This window comes from Styela clava, chromosome 13 (genome assembly GCF_964204865.1).
Source record: "Styela clava chromosome 13, kaStyClav1.hap1.2, whole genome shotgun sequence".
Taxonomy (NCBI): Eukaryota; Metazoa; Chordata; class Ascidiacea; order Stolidobranchia; family Styelidae; genus Styela; species Styela clava.
The window spans coordinates 11398563-11415877 of NC_135262.1; the positions used below are offsets into that span (position 1 = coordinate 11398563).

Here is a 17315-nt window from a genome sequence, read left to right on the forward strand (position 1 = left end):
ATTTTTAACGGCATACTTCGTTCAATTTGTTAGAATGCCCCATGGTGTGTTCGAATGTAGCCTACCCCGGTAACGCAGTGGAACTAAAAAAAAAATTTCCAGCCAGCAAATTTTTCATGTTATCCAAGATGAGCTGTTGTGGGTATTATCAAAGATCAGCTGTTGTGAAGTATTATGACATCAGAGATTGGCGCTTATTGAACTGGCAGTATTTGTACATCACCTTAATGGCTGGATTTGTATATGAAGTTGGCTATATATGCATATGACTTGGCAGTATTCGTGCATCAACTTAATAGCTGTATTTGTATATTGAGTTGGCTACATATGCATATGACTTGGCAGCATTTGTACATCACCTCAATGGCTGTATTTGTATATTGAGTTGGCTATATATGCATATGACTTGGTAGTATATGTATATATGAGTTGGCGGTATATGCATATTCTTGGCAGTATATATGTATGGCGCGTTACCAAACCTATCGATTTCACCTGCCAAAACACTTCTGCGAGACTTTCAATATTTTTGTGAAGTTGTGGTTTTTTCATTAACAGCGAATGGCATAGAAAAACTGACTTACGAGTTTGCTGTATGAGATGGTTTACAAGTCATAGAGTACAGCCAGAAAAGATTAGTGGTCTGGGTTTAAATTCGGCACCCTGACCTTTTAACATTAAGAAAACCTCAGTCGTTGTTCACAGAAAGGGCAAACTTGAACAAACTGACGTCTCGGAGTATTTTGACTTGTAAGAAAACGTCCTAAAGGACGTATGTCATTTTGATCAGCCCAGTAAGATTTACAATGTTGATGAAACTGTGGTAAAAAGTTGTCAGAAGTGAACCAGGTGAGACCAGGCAAATTTTGGTAAAACTCCATTGTGATTTCAGGTAGCTTTCAATAAATTGAATGATTTATTCTGGCAAGGCTGAAGCAAAGAAATATGTGAAAAAGTCATTCAGGCAGAAATTATAATACAGTATTGAGAAGTGAAAACTTTGCAACCGTACTGCTCCGTACTACAGCTCATGCAGAAAAAAACGTCATCTAACTTTTACAAGAAATCCAGCTCACAGACAGAGAAAGAAACGTAACGATGAGCTCAGCGCCGGGAATCCCAAAAGTGGCTTCATGATAGTTGCCCCGGTGTTTATAGAAGAAGCATTATGTCATTACAATGTGGTAGCTTTTCTGCTTGAAGCTACTTTGCATACATACATTCTTTCGCATACTAAATTTTAGGACCATAACTGTTTTGTTATCTTACAATTCTTTGCGATATTCAAGCATTTACTCAAGTTTTTTTGTAGTTAAGACTGGGATTTGTGTAATAGTGCAAGCAAATTTTTGCTGCTTTTGTGTTATGTGATACTTTTATGGGCTATGCTATACGCGACGGTTGACAAACGGCAGAAGTTGCCGAGTGGCTAAAGAGTTGAGATCTATATGTATGCAGAATACTTGCCAAGTTTTGGGAGTATTCGACAAAAAGTTTTTGAAATATAGGTAATTTTCAATGAGGGGGACCATCTTCCCCCGTCCTATTTAAAGCAAGTAAGAATAAGCAGCATTCGTTTTAAAAAACTCAGTGTAGAAACTCATATTTTGAACAACGTGGAAAGTTCACTGTGGCAACATGTTAAAAATATCATCATCATCTTGTCGGATGTCACAGCAATGTATTGAAATAATGAGAGAATTTACGTTCGAAGGTTGGTGTTGGCGCCCGGACGTTGTGACAAATCAAAGCAGTAGTTGGAAAATAAATTACCTGTATCACAAACCGTAATGTTTGTAAATATCACTTTATAATCGATCCTAAGTATTTTGTCCTTCATGATTCAAATTTTACACCAAAACTATTTTATATACAGTGTGTTCATGAAGTCCCTTTAATTTTTCAAGTATTTTTACTTCATTTAATACATCTGTAAGAGCCAAAACAATATAGGATATTCGATTCGATAAAATTGTTAACCACATCAAAATTGTTTTTATAATAAATTCTTCAATAAAATGTACTCTTGAAACACACAGATGTCTTTGGCGGTTGTAGTCTTTTTACAAACACTTAATTCGGCCGTCTGTAGATAAAAGGTTGTCCCCCCCCCAATATGTCTGTTCACTATGGATTAAAGTATTTTGAGAGATATTATTGCCTCATCTGAAATGAGGGATAAGAATACAAACCAGAATTTTGTTCGACATTAACAGAATCCCCAATAAAACATATTATTGAGAACAAAACAAATAAACACGAGCACTTTCGTTGCGCAATACGTTCTGTAATAGGATTTATTAGACTTCACCACAAAGTCTCAGACAATAAGCAAACATATCCTGTATACATACATATTTATTGGTCTGTTTGTTCATCACATATATAAGTTGTGTGTCTTCAAATTATATTGTTAGAGATAAAACTGACGTAGAGAATATTACCATACGAAAACATTTAAAGCTTGAAGTAAAAAGGAGTTGAGAAAAACTAAGGAACCTAAAAGCCAGTTTAAATTCTTTGTTTTACAAAGTATCTTTAAGATCTCATAATTTTGACATAACCCATAATCGTGATATCGTTATCGATTAATACATAAATAGTAGTTTGAACTTTAAAATATTGGAACTGTTTTATATTAATAAACTATGTGATAAAATGGCAAATATCAGAATTATACTATAAGTCAGTACATTATTGGCTTCTAAACTCTACCAATGATGCTATAAATTTAATACTATACCTAAAATACTGCCGTATGTAATCCTAATACCATTACGTATAATTAAGATACGTATAATTGAATTATTACAATATACAAGTGCCTAAACTGTGATGATAACGTAGCAATTGGTGGTATTTAGATTGCAAAAATTAGAAACAAAATCTGTTGAACACCAGTTGACTTAAGCTCGGCGGGCCATTTCAAATCGTTATGCAGGCCTGATTTGGCCCGCGGTTCGGGAACCCCTGGATTAGAGGAACCCTAAGATTAGGTTGTAATGTGCAGAAGATTAAAATTTGAATAAATTATGTTTAGAGATTTAAGATGTGGCTTTACAAGCCTATTTATTAAAACGGAAGTTGAGCAGAAAATACTCCAAATCCAACTGCGAATCAAGGACCTGATACCAAGGATCATTATGTCGTCGTATTACGTTTATATTTTATTATATTTATTCATGTTTTTTCAAAGTGGAGTCATGAATCTAAGTAAGTTATTACTTACATTTTCCAAAAGATAGTAACCTCATAATTTGATGTATTTAAAGTAAAGTCGAGATTGTCAAAAAATAAAACTGTTTGTTTTGCCATCGAAGAAGTTGTTGAATGATTCCACAATTGTATTGGTATACCCATACTGATATTAGACATTTCTCAACCTTCTTGTCCTGTTGTGCCAATGAACGCCACACAATTTGGAGTGTTCAATTCCACGTTTCCATTGGTAACAAGACTATATGATATATTTTATCAAAGCGAACATTATGAACCCTAGGCTGTGACCCAGTATAAGTAAACAGATTCAGTCAAATTTTGTTCTTATTTACTTCAATGACCACAAAACTACAACGTTCCTGAACACTTTACATTGAACGTGAAAAATTGATCATTTCAATGAATTAAAATTTGGAGTTTAACAATAATCTTATCGGTTCTTTTAATTGTTCGACGATTGTTTTATTATAGTGCAATTGTGTCTTGTCAGATGAATACAAAAATGTGCGAATTTAAATGTGTCAACCTTTATACGAATAGAATTTCGATTTCATACCATGGAATTATATATATGAAATTTAATGCTTTAAACATATGAAATACCTAAATTATAAATGGGAGTGAAAAACGATAACCTTGGTTTCCAGGTGAAAATTCTTTCCTGGCTGAATGCGTATACTACAAACTCGGATGCCCGGTCTCTGTTTCTTGTCAAGTTCTTGCCAGACCAGGCGATTACTACTGTTGTAAAACTGGCACTTGTTGTGGATTTTCAGAATGTAGAAACACAGGTAATAAATTTTGTGTAAGTTCTTTATGGAAAATTAACTGTGTCACCTTTTCTTATGGTAAAATTAGAGATGTACCGATATCACTTCCCTCGCCGATACCGATACTGTCAAAAATGGCGAAAGAACGACATGCTAATTTTAGTTAATAGATAAGTAATGATTTACCCAAGTTTAAGCATTCCAAATCTCTGATTCTAAAAATCTGTAAGGTAAAAATTTTACTCAGGCAAAAAAGTAAAATTAGAGGTAGAAATGACCCCGAGTGTGGATAAAGAAGATATGCAATTACAATAGGAGTACATAAAAGTTGAGTAGCATTTCTATCTTCTAATAAAAGCTGAGAATTATTTTTGAAATTGAAGGTAACATATTTTGGTCACCAAATCTATTCATGAATCTATTTCGTGTTTTAAAAAGAAAAATAACTGCACTCATATTTTTGTTTCCTGTCGAATGGTTTTTAAATCACTGACGCCACAATGCGCAAAGCAAACTTTTTTTTCATCATATGGACATTAACAGCTAAATAGTCTAACACTTTCTATAATAGCTTATCTCATTACAGATATTAACTGTAACGGAGTGGTTTGTGACGACTACAACACTTGCTGTCGCGATATATCATACGGCGGTTGCTGCGCAAATCTGGAGGGTCAAGGTATATTAATTATTTACATGTTTGCTCAATAATACATTTCACCTACATGTATTTATAAACATACCTGTATTTTTATTAACATTTGTAACAGATTTTAGAATAGAATCGCATATTTTTTCCTAATCGCATCTCAAATATTTGGAAGATATTCAAATGCATGTAACTTTTTTTTATTGTCATTACGTTTTTCACTTGGGTCATCCAATCACAGAAATTAGTCAAAACGTAGAATCAATCACTCAGACAGTTTCGAAATTTCCAGCCCTATGTATGAGTACTTCATTAGGGAATTTCATAGTTTAACTATTGGTTGTCTAGACATATAAAAATATAATCAAACTCAGCAAGATTACGCAATCCATCCCACTCACACTTTCCTTTCTTACTGATACCTATGAATGGAAACGACGTGCAGTTAGACTGTCTGATGGAAGAGTACCTCAAGAAGTAGAAATATATCACTCAGGAATCTGGGGAACAATATGTGATGATGGCTGGGATGAAAACGACGCAGAAGTTGTTTGCCGGATGTTGGAGTTTCCTGGAGTAATATCAGCGCCTTTATATGCCTTATATGGGAAGGGAACTGGTCCAACATGGCTCAGTGAAGTTGACTGCTCTGGAGCTGAAAATGGATTGTCGGGTTGTCCTCATAATGCATGGGGCGTTCATCATTGTGGACACAACGAAGATGCGTCTGTCAAATGTTTACCTAATGGTATGTTCATGAACATTAAAACGTAGAAGTGTTTATAATGGCGAAGTAAGGTCACAGAATTCACACTAATATAAAAGATTCTTATGAAGGCGCTACGAAAAATCAGTATCAGGTATTTGTCAGGGCCTCTTTTTAATCACCTTTGCATACCATATCTTAGCCACACTTAGACAAGTTAATGCGACCAAGAAAACATCTCAATTAATTTAAATTTACAGTACAGAAGCTCTTGGAACTTTATTCCACTATATGTCTGAATGATTTTCACAAGAAATAAAATTAATGTGTTTAAGCTTATTTGGACGCTTGTGCCAATTATGTACAACCTCACACCCATGTTAGTTTCTATTTCTTTTTTTGCAGTTCTATTTATTCGATTTATATTTATAGTTCGCTTAGCTGACGGTCAACTCAACAAAGGCCGCGTGGAAATATTTCACGCGGGTGCATGGGGAACAATATGGGATTTCAGTTGGGATCTAGAAGATGCAAGAGTTGTTTGTAGGACGCTTGAGTTTCCAGGAGTTATATCTGCACTAAAAAACGCGTATTATGGAGAGGGCACGGGTCAAATTTGGTTAAACAACGTCAACTGTGATGGGAATGAAGATTCATTAGACCAATGTCCCCATAATAGTTGGGGATCAAATTCTTGTTCACATGGTGATGACGCGGCTGTAGAGTGTCTATCAACAGGTTTGTTGAATAAAGTTATTTTGCAAATTTCAAGTGATCGTATTATGAATACTACTTTAGTTTAAACAGTCATGTACTGAAATGTACTATAGATTTATTTTTAAACATCGATGATACCATGTTGTAAGATGTGTCCGTATAGACTTCTTCTGAGATCTTTGAAATCAAACATATTGAAAGCAGTGGTTCCCAACCTTTTATTGCCCGCGGCCCCATTCCAGAAGTGTCCACCATCTATGGCTCGCCTGTTCACCATTCCAGTGGTATTTAGAGTGCTATTCTGATTGATAGATTATGAATCCCATTATGTTAGCACAATTCAAGTTCAAGTGAAAACATCCTGTGGAATATATTTCTCAGGCAATGAAACTAGGAAGAAATATCTTGTGGCTCCTCTCCAACACTGTGTTGACCCTTGATGAGCCACAGGGCCCCCGAAAACGCTGATCAAAAGCATAACATACAGGCCTTCGCCAGGATGAATTGTCAAAACCCAGAATCATAATTGTTCTGACCAACATGTGTTTCTGGATGTATTTCCGCCCCTCAACATTGTTTACCACCAGATTTTAAATAAATACACGTTTCACCTTTTTTATAGTTCGTATAGTAGACGGAAATGATATAAATGGGGTGAACAAAGATTGGAAGATTGTAATCACGGTTCCTGGGGGTCACATCATTGCACCCATGCTGAAGATGCCTCGGCACATTGTCTTCCTACAGGTCAGTAGGCGCACGTGAATAGATTATGCGATATTTCACGTTCAGTTTTTGTAAGCGAGTAACACACCATTGTTGTCTAATGTCCCGATGACAGGGTGAACAATTTATTGATCGTGAAAGATCCAACGATTTTCTGATCAATATTTTATCATTAACTCATACTTATTACAATGAAGATAATTTGCCAGACATATGTTCACAAGTTTGTCCTCCATCGGCACATTCAGCTAATAGCTTTTCTATGGGATTCTTGTGGGAAACGTCCCACGGGATAGCACCATGTGTATTCCCCATGAGACATGTGAACAAGTAGCCTTGTATATAACTGGGACAATTTTATTTAAGATTACGTTTTGTACGTCAACAAAAATGACATTATGTCCTTGTCGGCGCGGTTTTAAAAAAGCCGTTTATGTAACGTATTAACCCATACCAATTTGCGATCGGGTCAGGAAAAGATTTTTGTGGCTACGCCATTCACGGTTTTCAGAAAAAGCACTGTACGGACGAATTTCCGACGACCAGTCTACATCAACCCCTTAATCAGCATCCATTTATAGTTGACATTTCTTTTACATCTTGTTGGAAGCGTCACAGGTTTGACCTTCCCTGGATGTCATTCGCAGTATTGATGTCGTAATTCTTTTCATGTTTTGTTTTTTCTGTGATTGTTCGTAGTAGTCGATATTCGATATTTATTGAATTGCAATGAGATGGGACTGCAATAAATTGAGTGGGACTCCAAACTATTTACATAAAAAGCATGCTTAACGTGCTGTTCTGAGTTAGGGTAGATATATACTTCGAAGATATTGGTTGAAGTAAGCATATGAAGTGAGATTCATTCTATGTTCTCGGTCAGAACAAATATAATTCTCTAGCAAAATAGATCATTTGTATAAAGTGATTTTGAAAAATCGGAACAAGTGCGGGGCACAACATATTCGAGATACAAATTTTATACACTACTTTTTTTAGTCATTGTTACGAGAGTATTTTGATATTGAATGTAAAAAAATTGATATAATTTCATTCAAATCTGAAGCCGTTCGAAGATCAACTAATTTTGTACCAAACTAAAGCCCACGCAAAAATAGGTAATTCGAACATATTTTGGACTCATTAGAGGAAACCTCCATGGATACAACATATTCATGCGGCAAATTCTTCAAATTTGAATATTTTGTCAACAAACCACTACTGAAACGTTGCAAATGAAAATATGCAAAAACATACATTTGTGTATTGAGGGCCAATCGAAGTCCTTTAAATCCATATTGTGTGTATGTTTATTGAATTGATTTTTCTTATCACAGTTCGGCTAGTCAACAGTGGCGTAGCTCACAAAGGAAGAGTCGAGATATTTCATGATGGTTTATGGGGAACTATATGTGGTTATTACTATTGGGACATAAATAATGCAAAGGTTTTTTGTAAAATGCTTGGCTTTCCTGACGTTATATCAGCACCCACGTCATCATTTTACGGACCAGGTACTGGCAAGATTTGGCTTTATGCTGTCCAGTGCACTGGATATGAAGCCACTTTAGAAGACTGCTACAACAATGGTTGGGGAGACGTTAGTTCATGCAATCATGGATATGATGCCTCCGTTGAACGTATTTCAACTGGTAAGATGAATATTAAATCATATTTTATATGTAATTAATTTTTTTTCAAGTGATGTGAAATAGTCTGAAGATTGAGTTCACATTTCATCGGTTATACACATAATATTACCAATACGATTTTCGACGATGTCGAGTGGCAAGGATATGTAGTGGCAGGTAGGACATAACCGAGGTTAAGAATTATTTTACAAATTCTTGGTGCGATATCAACAGATGCAGACTATACAACAGACGGGGATGGATCGACGACGCATAGTTTGTAACTGTGTATAAATGCTTTTAGGACTATAGTCCAATTATTGCTATCACAGCAAAGTTGCGTCCGTTCATTCTAAAATTCATCTGCGATCAGAATGAATATTCATACATCAACGCCATTACGATTGCTTCACTGTGATCGGCTCGGAGATGACGATGATCGGCATTTCGCTATCAGTGTACGTTGATATATATATATATATATACCTACACTGTCGAGTGTGGAACCACAGAGAAACATGGAAGGTGATTGAGCATTGTCAAAGTTCTGCTGACTGTCGAGCTCACGAGCACGGTCGGTATATGACGTGATGAAGCTGATTTACTTAGCGTTTATCGTTGATTTTCTGTCATTTCCCAAACTACCTGAACAGTGCCCGAATTCATTTTGCTTCAAGTTTGTTGATTACCAATCTTGCAGCAGCTTTTATCGCTCTATCCGGTCACACCGAGAAACTCTTCAATGTGAGGTTAATATGGCGAGCATCGATTAACATGTTCCTAGCAGTGGAAATGTTTGTAATAGCCATTCAGGAAAGGTAGTACAATAAATTTTATAACAACGGAAATAGATAAACGGCCTTCGTGTGAAATGAACAAGATGACCGCAAAAAATATCCATGCGGTATACTTATCAGCAGCAGCTACCTTACAATGATTATTTTCATAGAGCAACAAATTACGAGAACAACGTGCTATCAAACTGGCGATATGCGGAAATTTGCGCATGCTGCAACATATGTACTAATACTGTCCCCGTCTGAAATCAGTAAATTCCTCTGAATATTATTTTATCGATGTTATTATTTGACACAAGTTTTGTTCTTTTATAGTTCGTATAGTAAGCGGCAATGGAATAAATGAAGGAAGAGTAGAAATATACCACGGAGAAATATGGGGAACAATATGCGATGATGGTTGGGATATTAAAGATGCGGAAGTTGTGTGTAGAATGATGGGATTTCCCGAAGCAAAGTCTGCTCCTGTTCGAGCTTATTATGGGAAAGGGGTTGGTCAAATATGGCTGAGTAGCGTCTCTTGCTCAGGGGATGAACAAAGGTTGGAAAATTGCAATCACGGTTCTTGGGGATCACATCATTGCAGCCATGATGAAGATGCTTCCGTGCATTGTCTTCCTACAGGTTAGTAGGCGAATTAAGTATATAGAAAATAAATTGAATGTCCTGTAAAATTTGGGTTCTCGATATCGAATGAAACTAGAATTAAAATGAATCAATGTCGGTTGTCTAATGCGCTGATAAGCGGGAAAATAACTAATATATATTTGTAAAATGCTAATCGAGAACAACCTGATGATATTCCAGATTCGTAAGTTTGAAATATTTTTTAATATTTATAAATACTTATTACAACTAGGTTTGGGATTTCACGACCAGTTTTTGAAATCCCGCTATCGGGATATCCCGGGATTTTTCGGGATTGAGTAAAAGATTGAAACAACTTGCATGACAATAAAATCGCGTATTTATTTCATGTAATATCGGCGCAGAAATATTAAAGAATCTATCAGTAATCAGTAAGTTTATTCTTCACCATACTAAAAATAGGCACAAACATACAAATTGCGATAAATTATAAATAGGCCGTATTTCAGGGCGGAGGAGACTCGGGAAACCAATACTGGTTATCGAGCACCGGCACGCAAAAATTAAGTCTAATACTATATTATGAAGAAGAAAAAGTCGAACTAAGTATAATTATGTAAATTGAAAAAAATCTAGGTTGTGGTTCCCAACCTTTTTTATATCGCGGCACACTATTTAGCTCTTTCAATTTTCGCGGCACACCTATCACAAAACACGAACATTATCCATTCATAAAGAGTGCGATAGTCCAACGCGAACAAATGGTTAATAGTTACCGATATTCCAAAGTTTTCTTACATTAGAGTAAACGAGAGCGTCTTCGGAGCACCTCACATTATTGAAAAAGTCGCGCGACCTCACGGGTAATACGTGGTCGTCTTCAAACGCACCGCCGATCAGGCGCTTCGGTTTTGCTCGCCAGTTCCACGTTACGCCCTTATTATTATCACACGTATTCTCACTTTTTCACAACCCAATTCAATTTTGTTACAATTCCATACGTTTCTCCCATTGCCAAAATCGTTCAATAGTGTGAGTGTCTGCTATTGCGAGATAATTGAAAGAGGCAAAACAAACTGTATTTTATAACAACAATTAATTATTATCGTTAAAAACACGAAATAGGTTTGAAGTTGTTATAAACAATTTTCACCGCTGGATGTATCTTTTTACGTTATGAATTTCGTGCAAGGCCCGAGCATAAATTGATGTCAAATATCATTTACTATGTCGAAAGGCTTATTCGACTTTTCAAACCGCAGAAACTATCCAAAAAAGATACCCGTTTTGGTGTTCAAGATATGAAATAATCGTCAATTCCACCACGATTTCGCGAAGTAGTGCAATTTACTAAAATTAATGAAGGTTTTATTAAGTTTGATTGCATCAGTGTTTGGATTACCACGCGTTTCGCCGGATTACTGGCATAGTAACATATCGCAAGGGTGTGGAAAATATGGTATTTCCCGGCGAATAAGTCTACCCGGTAAATAGGACGAGGCCCGTTTTTAAGCCTGAAAAAATGGGTTTTAGCATATAACCTGCCAATAAGTTGGGGTAGTGAAATCGCATCAACATCGGAATCTCAAATTACCATGCAATGCCTTTTTAGCGGTCGCCGCGTTCGCGCATTGGTTAAAATAGCCTTTAATGACATTTTCTTGTAGCGTAATAATTAATCCATAATAGCTATGGGAATTCAAACTGTCTTTAAATTTGAATTTAATTGTGTTCAACTCGCGATTGCGTCCACCATAAAAGAACATTACCTGATACATAATGAGGCGACACCAAAAAAATGAAAATTATCATACTCGACTAATAAGACGACCCCCCCCCCCCCTCCAAAAAAAAAATCAGGCCAAAAATTTGGTCTAGAAACGCCATTTTTCAGGCTTAAAAACGGGCCTCGTCTTATTTACCGGGTAGATTTATTCGCCGGGAAATACGGTAGTATATTTTTTTCGAATCAAATAATTTTAACGAATTGTCGAATATCGGGTTGAACTCGGGATTTTATTCCAATTTTTATCTTTTGGGTTGGCTTTGATCTTCCTTGCCACCGTTTGTAAATTTACTGTCCCAATTTTAAGCTAAAAATATTATCATTTCTGACGCCGGAATGCGGATATTTATGAAGACGATAGTTGACCTTCTGGATTTTACTTTTCTATTGTGGCTGTTTTATTTTCGTATTCAACAGTGAATGAAAACAATGCAAAGTCATTGCGTGAAGCCGTGAATCCTGAATGCTATTTTGAGTTCAAATTATGCTTAAATAGGTCGGCAACAATGACAATTCTACTAGTCGAATAATAATTTCTTTGTAAAATTTGAGAAAAATTTTGCACATTAATTCCACTTAGTCTGACTTACTCAAACTGTAAGCGTGGACGGTTTTTTTCTCAAAATAAGTATTAAATAAAATGGTATAACCCAGGGCTACTCAATTATTTTTACCTAAGATTCGCATACACAACTTCGAAAATATTTCAGTCCGGTCTTTCCAGAAATTATATTTCGGCATCTTGAACACGCACTTTTTTGGCCGACTAGTGATTATTAGCTAATCAAGATTGTTTATTATGGCGTTATAGTTATTTTCATATATATTTAAATCTATAAAAGTGATTTTATAAAAAGAAACTTTAAAAATGAGGCTAATGAAACAAAAAAAAGAATTAGGCGCAGTCCGAATCGAATACCCGAAAGGTCCGGATTCGGACCGCGGTCCGCCAGTTGAGTAGGCCTGGTATAACCTATCATTTGTTAAAATATCTATATGTGGATAACGCTCTTGTGTTTGCATTGAGATGGCTCCACAAATTACTGGTGTTTTTCTATTTTAAATCAGCAGAACCTTGACTTAAAGGTGGTTTATCACGCGAGCATTTTTGTGGAAAATTTGAATCTTTATAATTTTTTAGGATTTTTGACGTTTACCACTTGCATAAAGTGGGCTTAGTCTCTACTTACGAATTTTCAAAAACCGCTTCAGCGAAAATTTACTGCAGTTCGGAAATGGCCTTTGATGACGTAGTATTGAGAACTCATTCCAGAATGTGCATTTATCGCCCATTGGCGAGTGAGGTGTTTAATTTGCTTTGAGCGTTTAAATCTAGTTTCTCATAGCGTAGTAAAGATTGAAACAATAATGTATTGTTAAACACAAATGTTAATGCATGAGAAGTTCTGACTGTAAGCCACGGCGTTTTAAGCAATGATCGTACCGCTACTGAACGTCCGCCGAAAGGCTTTGAAGAACTGATTCTAGAGTAAGTGTTTACCACTATTGTATGAACCAAATAAAATTGGTACATTTACCAAAAGAGTAATAGTTTACCAGATAAACGTAGAATCCCAATAATGTCGCCTTATTAGTTTCCGCTTTGATGGGGTGTTAAAATGGGTTATTTTGTATTGTGCCGTTGGCTGTACGTATAGACAACGAAATGGATCTTCACTTATATTCCATTGTTTTCAAAAGACCCGGAACGTCGCACAAGGTGGATATCATCTATTGGGAGGACTGGTTGGTGTCCCAGCCATCTCGCTGGTGTTTGTGGACAGCACTTCGTAGGTGGTGGGTGATGATGTGTCGTTATTGATTTTTTTTAAGTATTCATAAGCCTCGTCATTTTAAATCACAGATATAAAACCCGGAAACTTTTGGATCCTTGGAATTGAATTGGGAATTATGCTGATCTTGTTGTTAATTCCCATGTGCATGTATAGAGGTTCATTACGTGAGTAATAACTATAAATACCAGCCTAATATAAATGTGTTTGATGTCATTGTAAACATAAGTATATCTTTACAAAAATTACTAAAGACGGTAATAACAGGTCTTCTTCCACAAACAATTTAGGTTAGAACCATTGGCACGTCTCGGGTATGGCTGCCATTGCCAGTGCAGTTGGCACCGTTTGAACTAGGGTTAGTTCGGATACCTATAATTCATACTATCCGGATAACGGATATATCCGGGTATTTCGTATTTTAACTATCCGGTTAACCGGATAGTTACTGCTAACTTCAGAAAACCGATTTCACAAGATTTTTGCGGCGAATTGACTAAAAACCACCACACAATTTTATTGTAAATACGTACATATGTATTATTTAGCTCGAATAAAAATGATTGTGCATTTTGATGTTGCATGTGTCAATAAATAAAAATTTGAGCTCTGTAATCGTACAAAAGTACATCTGAATAATATAATGGAACATTTTTTTAAATACTGTGTCCTAGTTGTCTTTCCCTCGACTGCTAAGTCATTTTCTCATATTCGAATCCTTTGTCAAAATTTATATTATTATTTTTTTTATTGTTAAATTTTTTGGAATTTATTTTTGTGTCTTGAGCATATTTCATTTAAATTTTGACTCGTACTAGATTTTGGTGTCGCAGACTTACGATGACCATTTCTTTAAGCTTTTAAGTTCAATTAGTTTAGAATAGATTTATTTCGGCTGGTATATCTATTGATTCGGTTGATACATAGAAATTTGAAAATACATATATACCAAAGTTAAAAGCAAGCACATAACATTTGGTCGTGTACTCAAAATTTTGAAATGCTACACAGATTACACGGAATCGGAAGTGTTGTGAAATAAGTCCTCAAAATTCAAACTGGTTTACATCATGATGAAATGCGTTCCTTCAATACACGCAACAACTAAAAGCCACACCTGACGAAAAAGCAACAAACTCACACCCACCCAACCAATGCTTTTCAACTGAATTCGTTTAAGTTGGTCTTGCTTAAACTGTACCTCCAGTTCAAATCTAACTTTATAAAGCAAATGAGCTCTTCTAATAAGCGCAGAATTCACATTTGTTCTGCGTGTTTTGTGATGTAATAGTGAAGTTCACTCCAGCATTCTACGGATGGCTAAAATATAGGCAGATTAGAGTGGAAAGAGTTGTTATTATATGCTCTGGGAGATGTCAGTCGCCACTCAACAAAAAATATAAAAATCGCTAATGCGCATATGCATTATTCATACTTCTTCATTATCCGGTTAACCGTCACAATAATATCCGGATATCAGATAGCAAAATACCTCTCGGTTAACCGGTTATCCGGTTAACCGCTATCCGGATAATCCAACCCTAGTTTGAACAGGGGCCTAGAAGATGAAAAATCTCAATCGTAAAATGTTTCAATAAAATAATTTAAGAAAACGGAATGATTGAAACTTGTTTTTTACTTAATAATACCGTATAAGTATCTAATTTCAACAAAAGTCGTTATAAATTGTTAGTCAACGGCCAAGGGGGCGCATTTTCAAACTTAGCCATGGGCGCAATTTTACGTAGATACGCTACTGGTTAGAATTGAGTTCTTATGATATGTATTCCAAATAAGTATATAACTTACCCACTACATCAGCTCCGTCCATTTCATTTGCTCAAGTTGTGTCGTTTTTGCTATTTTCAATGTGTATGTTGCTATTACTGCAATAGTATAGCCCATACTATTTGATTAATAATTGTGCACTGTCAGATACTTTACCAATCATCTTTTTCAGAGAAATTGCTCATGGATATTGTTGAAACTACTTGTGATGGTACGTAAGATTTTCTTTTGTTTCAGTATGCAAATGTAGTGAAACATCTGGAAAATGTGGGTGTCAAAATGAACGTTCTGCGTTATTAAATGTCATTTAACGTTTATACAACATGTGGTACAGTATCTTTTTTGCTGCCTTGCGAGTGGAATTATGAAATTCTCTTCCAAAACTGTATTCAAACTTACACGGCAGATGTTATTACATTTGTTTTTATACTTTCAGGTTTGATATTTTGCCTATGCTACCATACAGAACTTATAAAGCTTGCTGTAAGAGTAAGATTCATTGAATTATTGATATTTCATTACCTTGTCAGTGCTAGAATTTAGCCTTTATTTCTATCATTCTCAATACAGCCTACTGTACTGTCCTTTAATTCACTACCAGCAATGTCAAGGTATCTATGTTCATTATTCCCAATAGGTCATTGGGAGTTTATGCGATAGATCCACAATATCGTCTTCAGTAATGAACAATGTGTTGTGGAGTTTCCTTCCTTAACTAAAGTGCTTCACAGATTCTATAGTTACATTATACGATTTAACAGAAGACGATAATCGAGTCAATTTGATTCCTGCGCAACCACGACAGCTGACACGTGCATCCACGGCATCAGAAATGAACATTGACCATGTGTATTGTGAGTATGAAGTTAGAAATGACCTTCAATGAAATATCGAGTAGTGATACCAGGGGAGTAGCCAGAAATTTTTAAATGGGTGTTCTGAAATTTTTAATTGCTAAGTTGGACCGCCCCTGACTGATTCTTTGATTTTTTTTCGTGAAAATACCAATGTAGAGCGATCAATTTCTTCTGAATTTAAATTTTGAAATTTATTCCGATCCCTTTTCTTTTATACGCCAACCAAGTTGAATGTAATATTTGTTACAATCTTATTTTTCAGAAATTTTACTTTACATATAAATAAATCATGAATTGTTTAATTGTCTGTTTTTATTGAATCTGATCTCAAATAATTTTGTAATTCAGATATCCAACCAAGTCGAGAACCGGTAGCATCCTCGGCTCCACCTGTAACAAACAATACTCAGGGTATGGAATAATAAATATTTCAATCGAAGTATTTTCAATTCTACATGCTTTCTGTAATAGTTGTTGCTAATAGTTTGCTTTTCAGAAATTTCAGAAGACAGACTTTGTGTTATCTGTCTATCAGAAGAAAAGAATGTTTTCTTTGGGCCTTGTGGTCACGTGTCTTGTTATAATGACTGCCGAATGAGGAGTGATGTAACAGATTGTCCGGTTTGCAGAAAAAAAATTGAGCAACGACAAAGAACATTTTTATGAAAGCAGAGTACAAAAACACAGAAACGTTTTACTTCACATCATAACAGAAATTCTATCCTTTGTGTTATGTTATTATATGATATTTTCGAGCAAAATCGCTAATAATGTACATACAAAGTTTTCACATACGGTTTTATAACTTTTCGTATATTACTTTCAAGGCAGTGAATTATGTTGCGATATTCTTTCTAGCTAATAAAAATATATCCAACGTTTGAAATATCTAAAGTATTTATTCGAATATAATAATACAGGCACAATAACAGCGTATTTATGTTATGAACGTCTATGGTTACAGGCACGAGCAAGATTTTCGTCCATAATCCAATGATCAATCAACATACATTTTGTTTATAATTTAGTGGAACTTTTTATTGGGACTATGATCGCGCGCTATCTGCCTTACGATTCAGTTGCCAATTGCACCCTACAGTAAATAGAATTGGCATTCATTATCATTCTGGATACTGACCGTGTAAATCAGTTCCATCAGTTTGCGACCAATCCCAAACGATCGGGTTGATAACGTCATATACAAATACAGCCAACTCATTTACGAATAGCGCCAATGCAATATGCATATACAGCCAATTTTAGATACCGTAACATGCATTCATTCTAG

General features: G+C 35.6%; 1 protein-coding gene across 1 annotated transcript; it reads left to right on the forward strand.

Annotated features, from left to right (window-relative positions):
* Nucleotides 1-3086: 3086 nt before the first annotated feature.
* On the forward strand, nucleotides 3087-16926 carry LOC120333395 (scavenger receptor cysteine-rich domain-containing group B protein-like). The gene is made up of 13 exons (XM_078119439.1): nucleotides 3087-3213; nucleotides 3867-4010; nucleotides 4576-4668; nucleotides 5084-5386; nucleotides 5777-6082; nucleotides 6707-6808; nucleotides 8125-8439; nucleotides 9531-9839; nucleotides 13454-13549; nucleotides 15343-15381; nucleotides 15932-16024; nucleotides 16376-16438; nucleotides 16524-16926. The coding sequence occupies exons 1-13, from the start codon at nucleotides 3144-3146 to the stop codon at nucleotides 16691-16693; spliced, it is 2103 nt and encodes a 700-aa protein (XP_077975565.1). The 5' UTR covers nucleotides 3087-3143; the 3' UTR covers nucleotides 16694-16926.
* The last annotated feature ends 389 nt before the right edge of the window (nucleotides 16927-17315 follow it).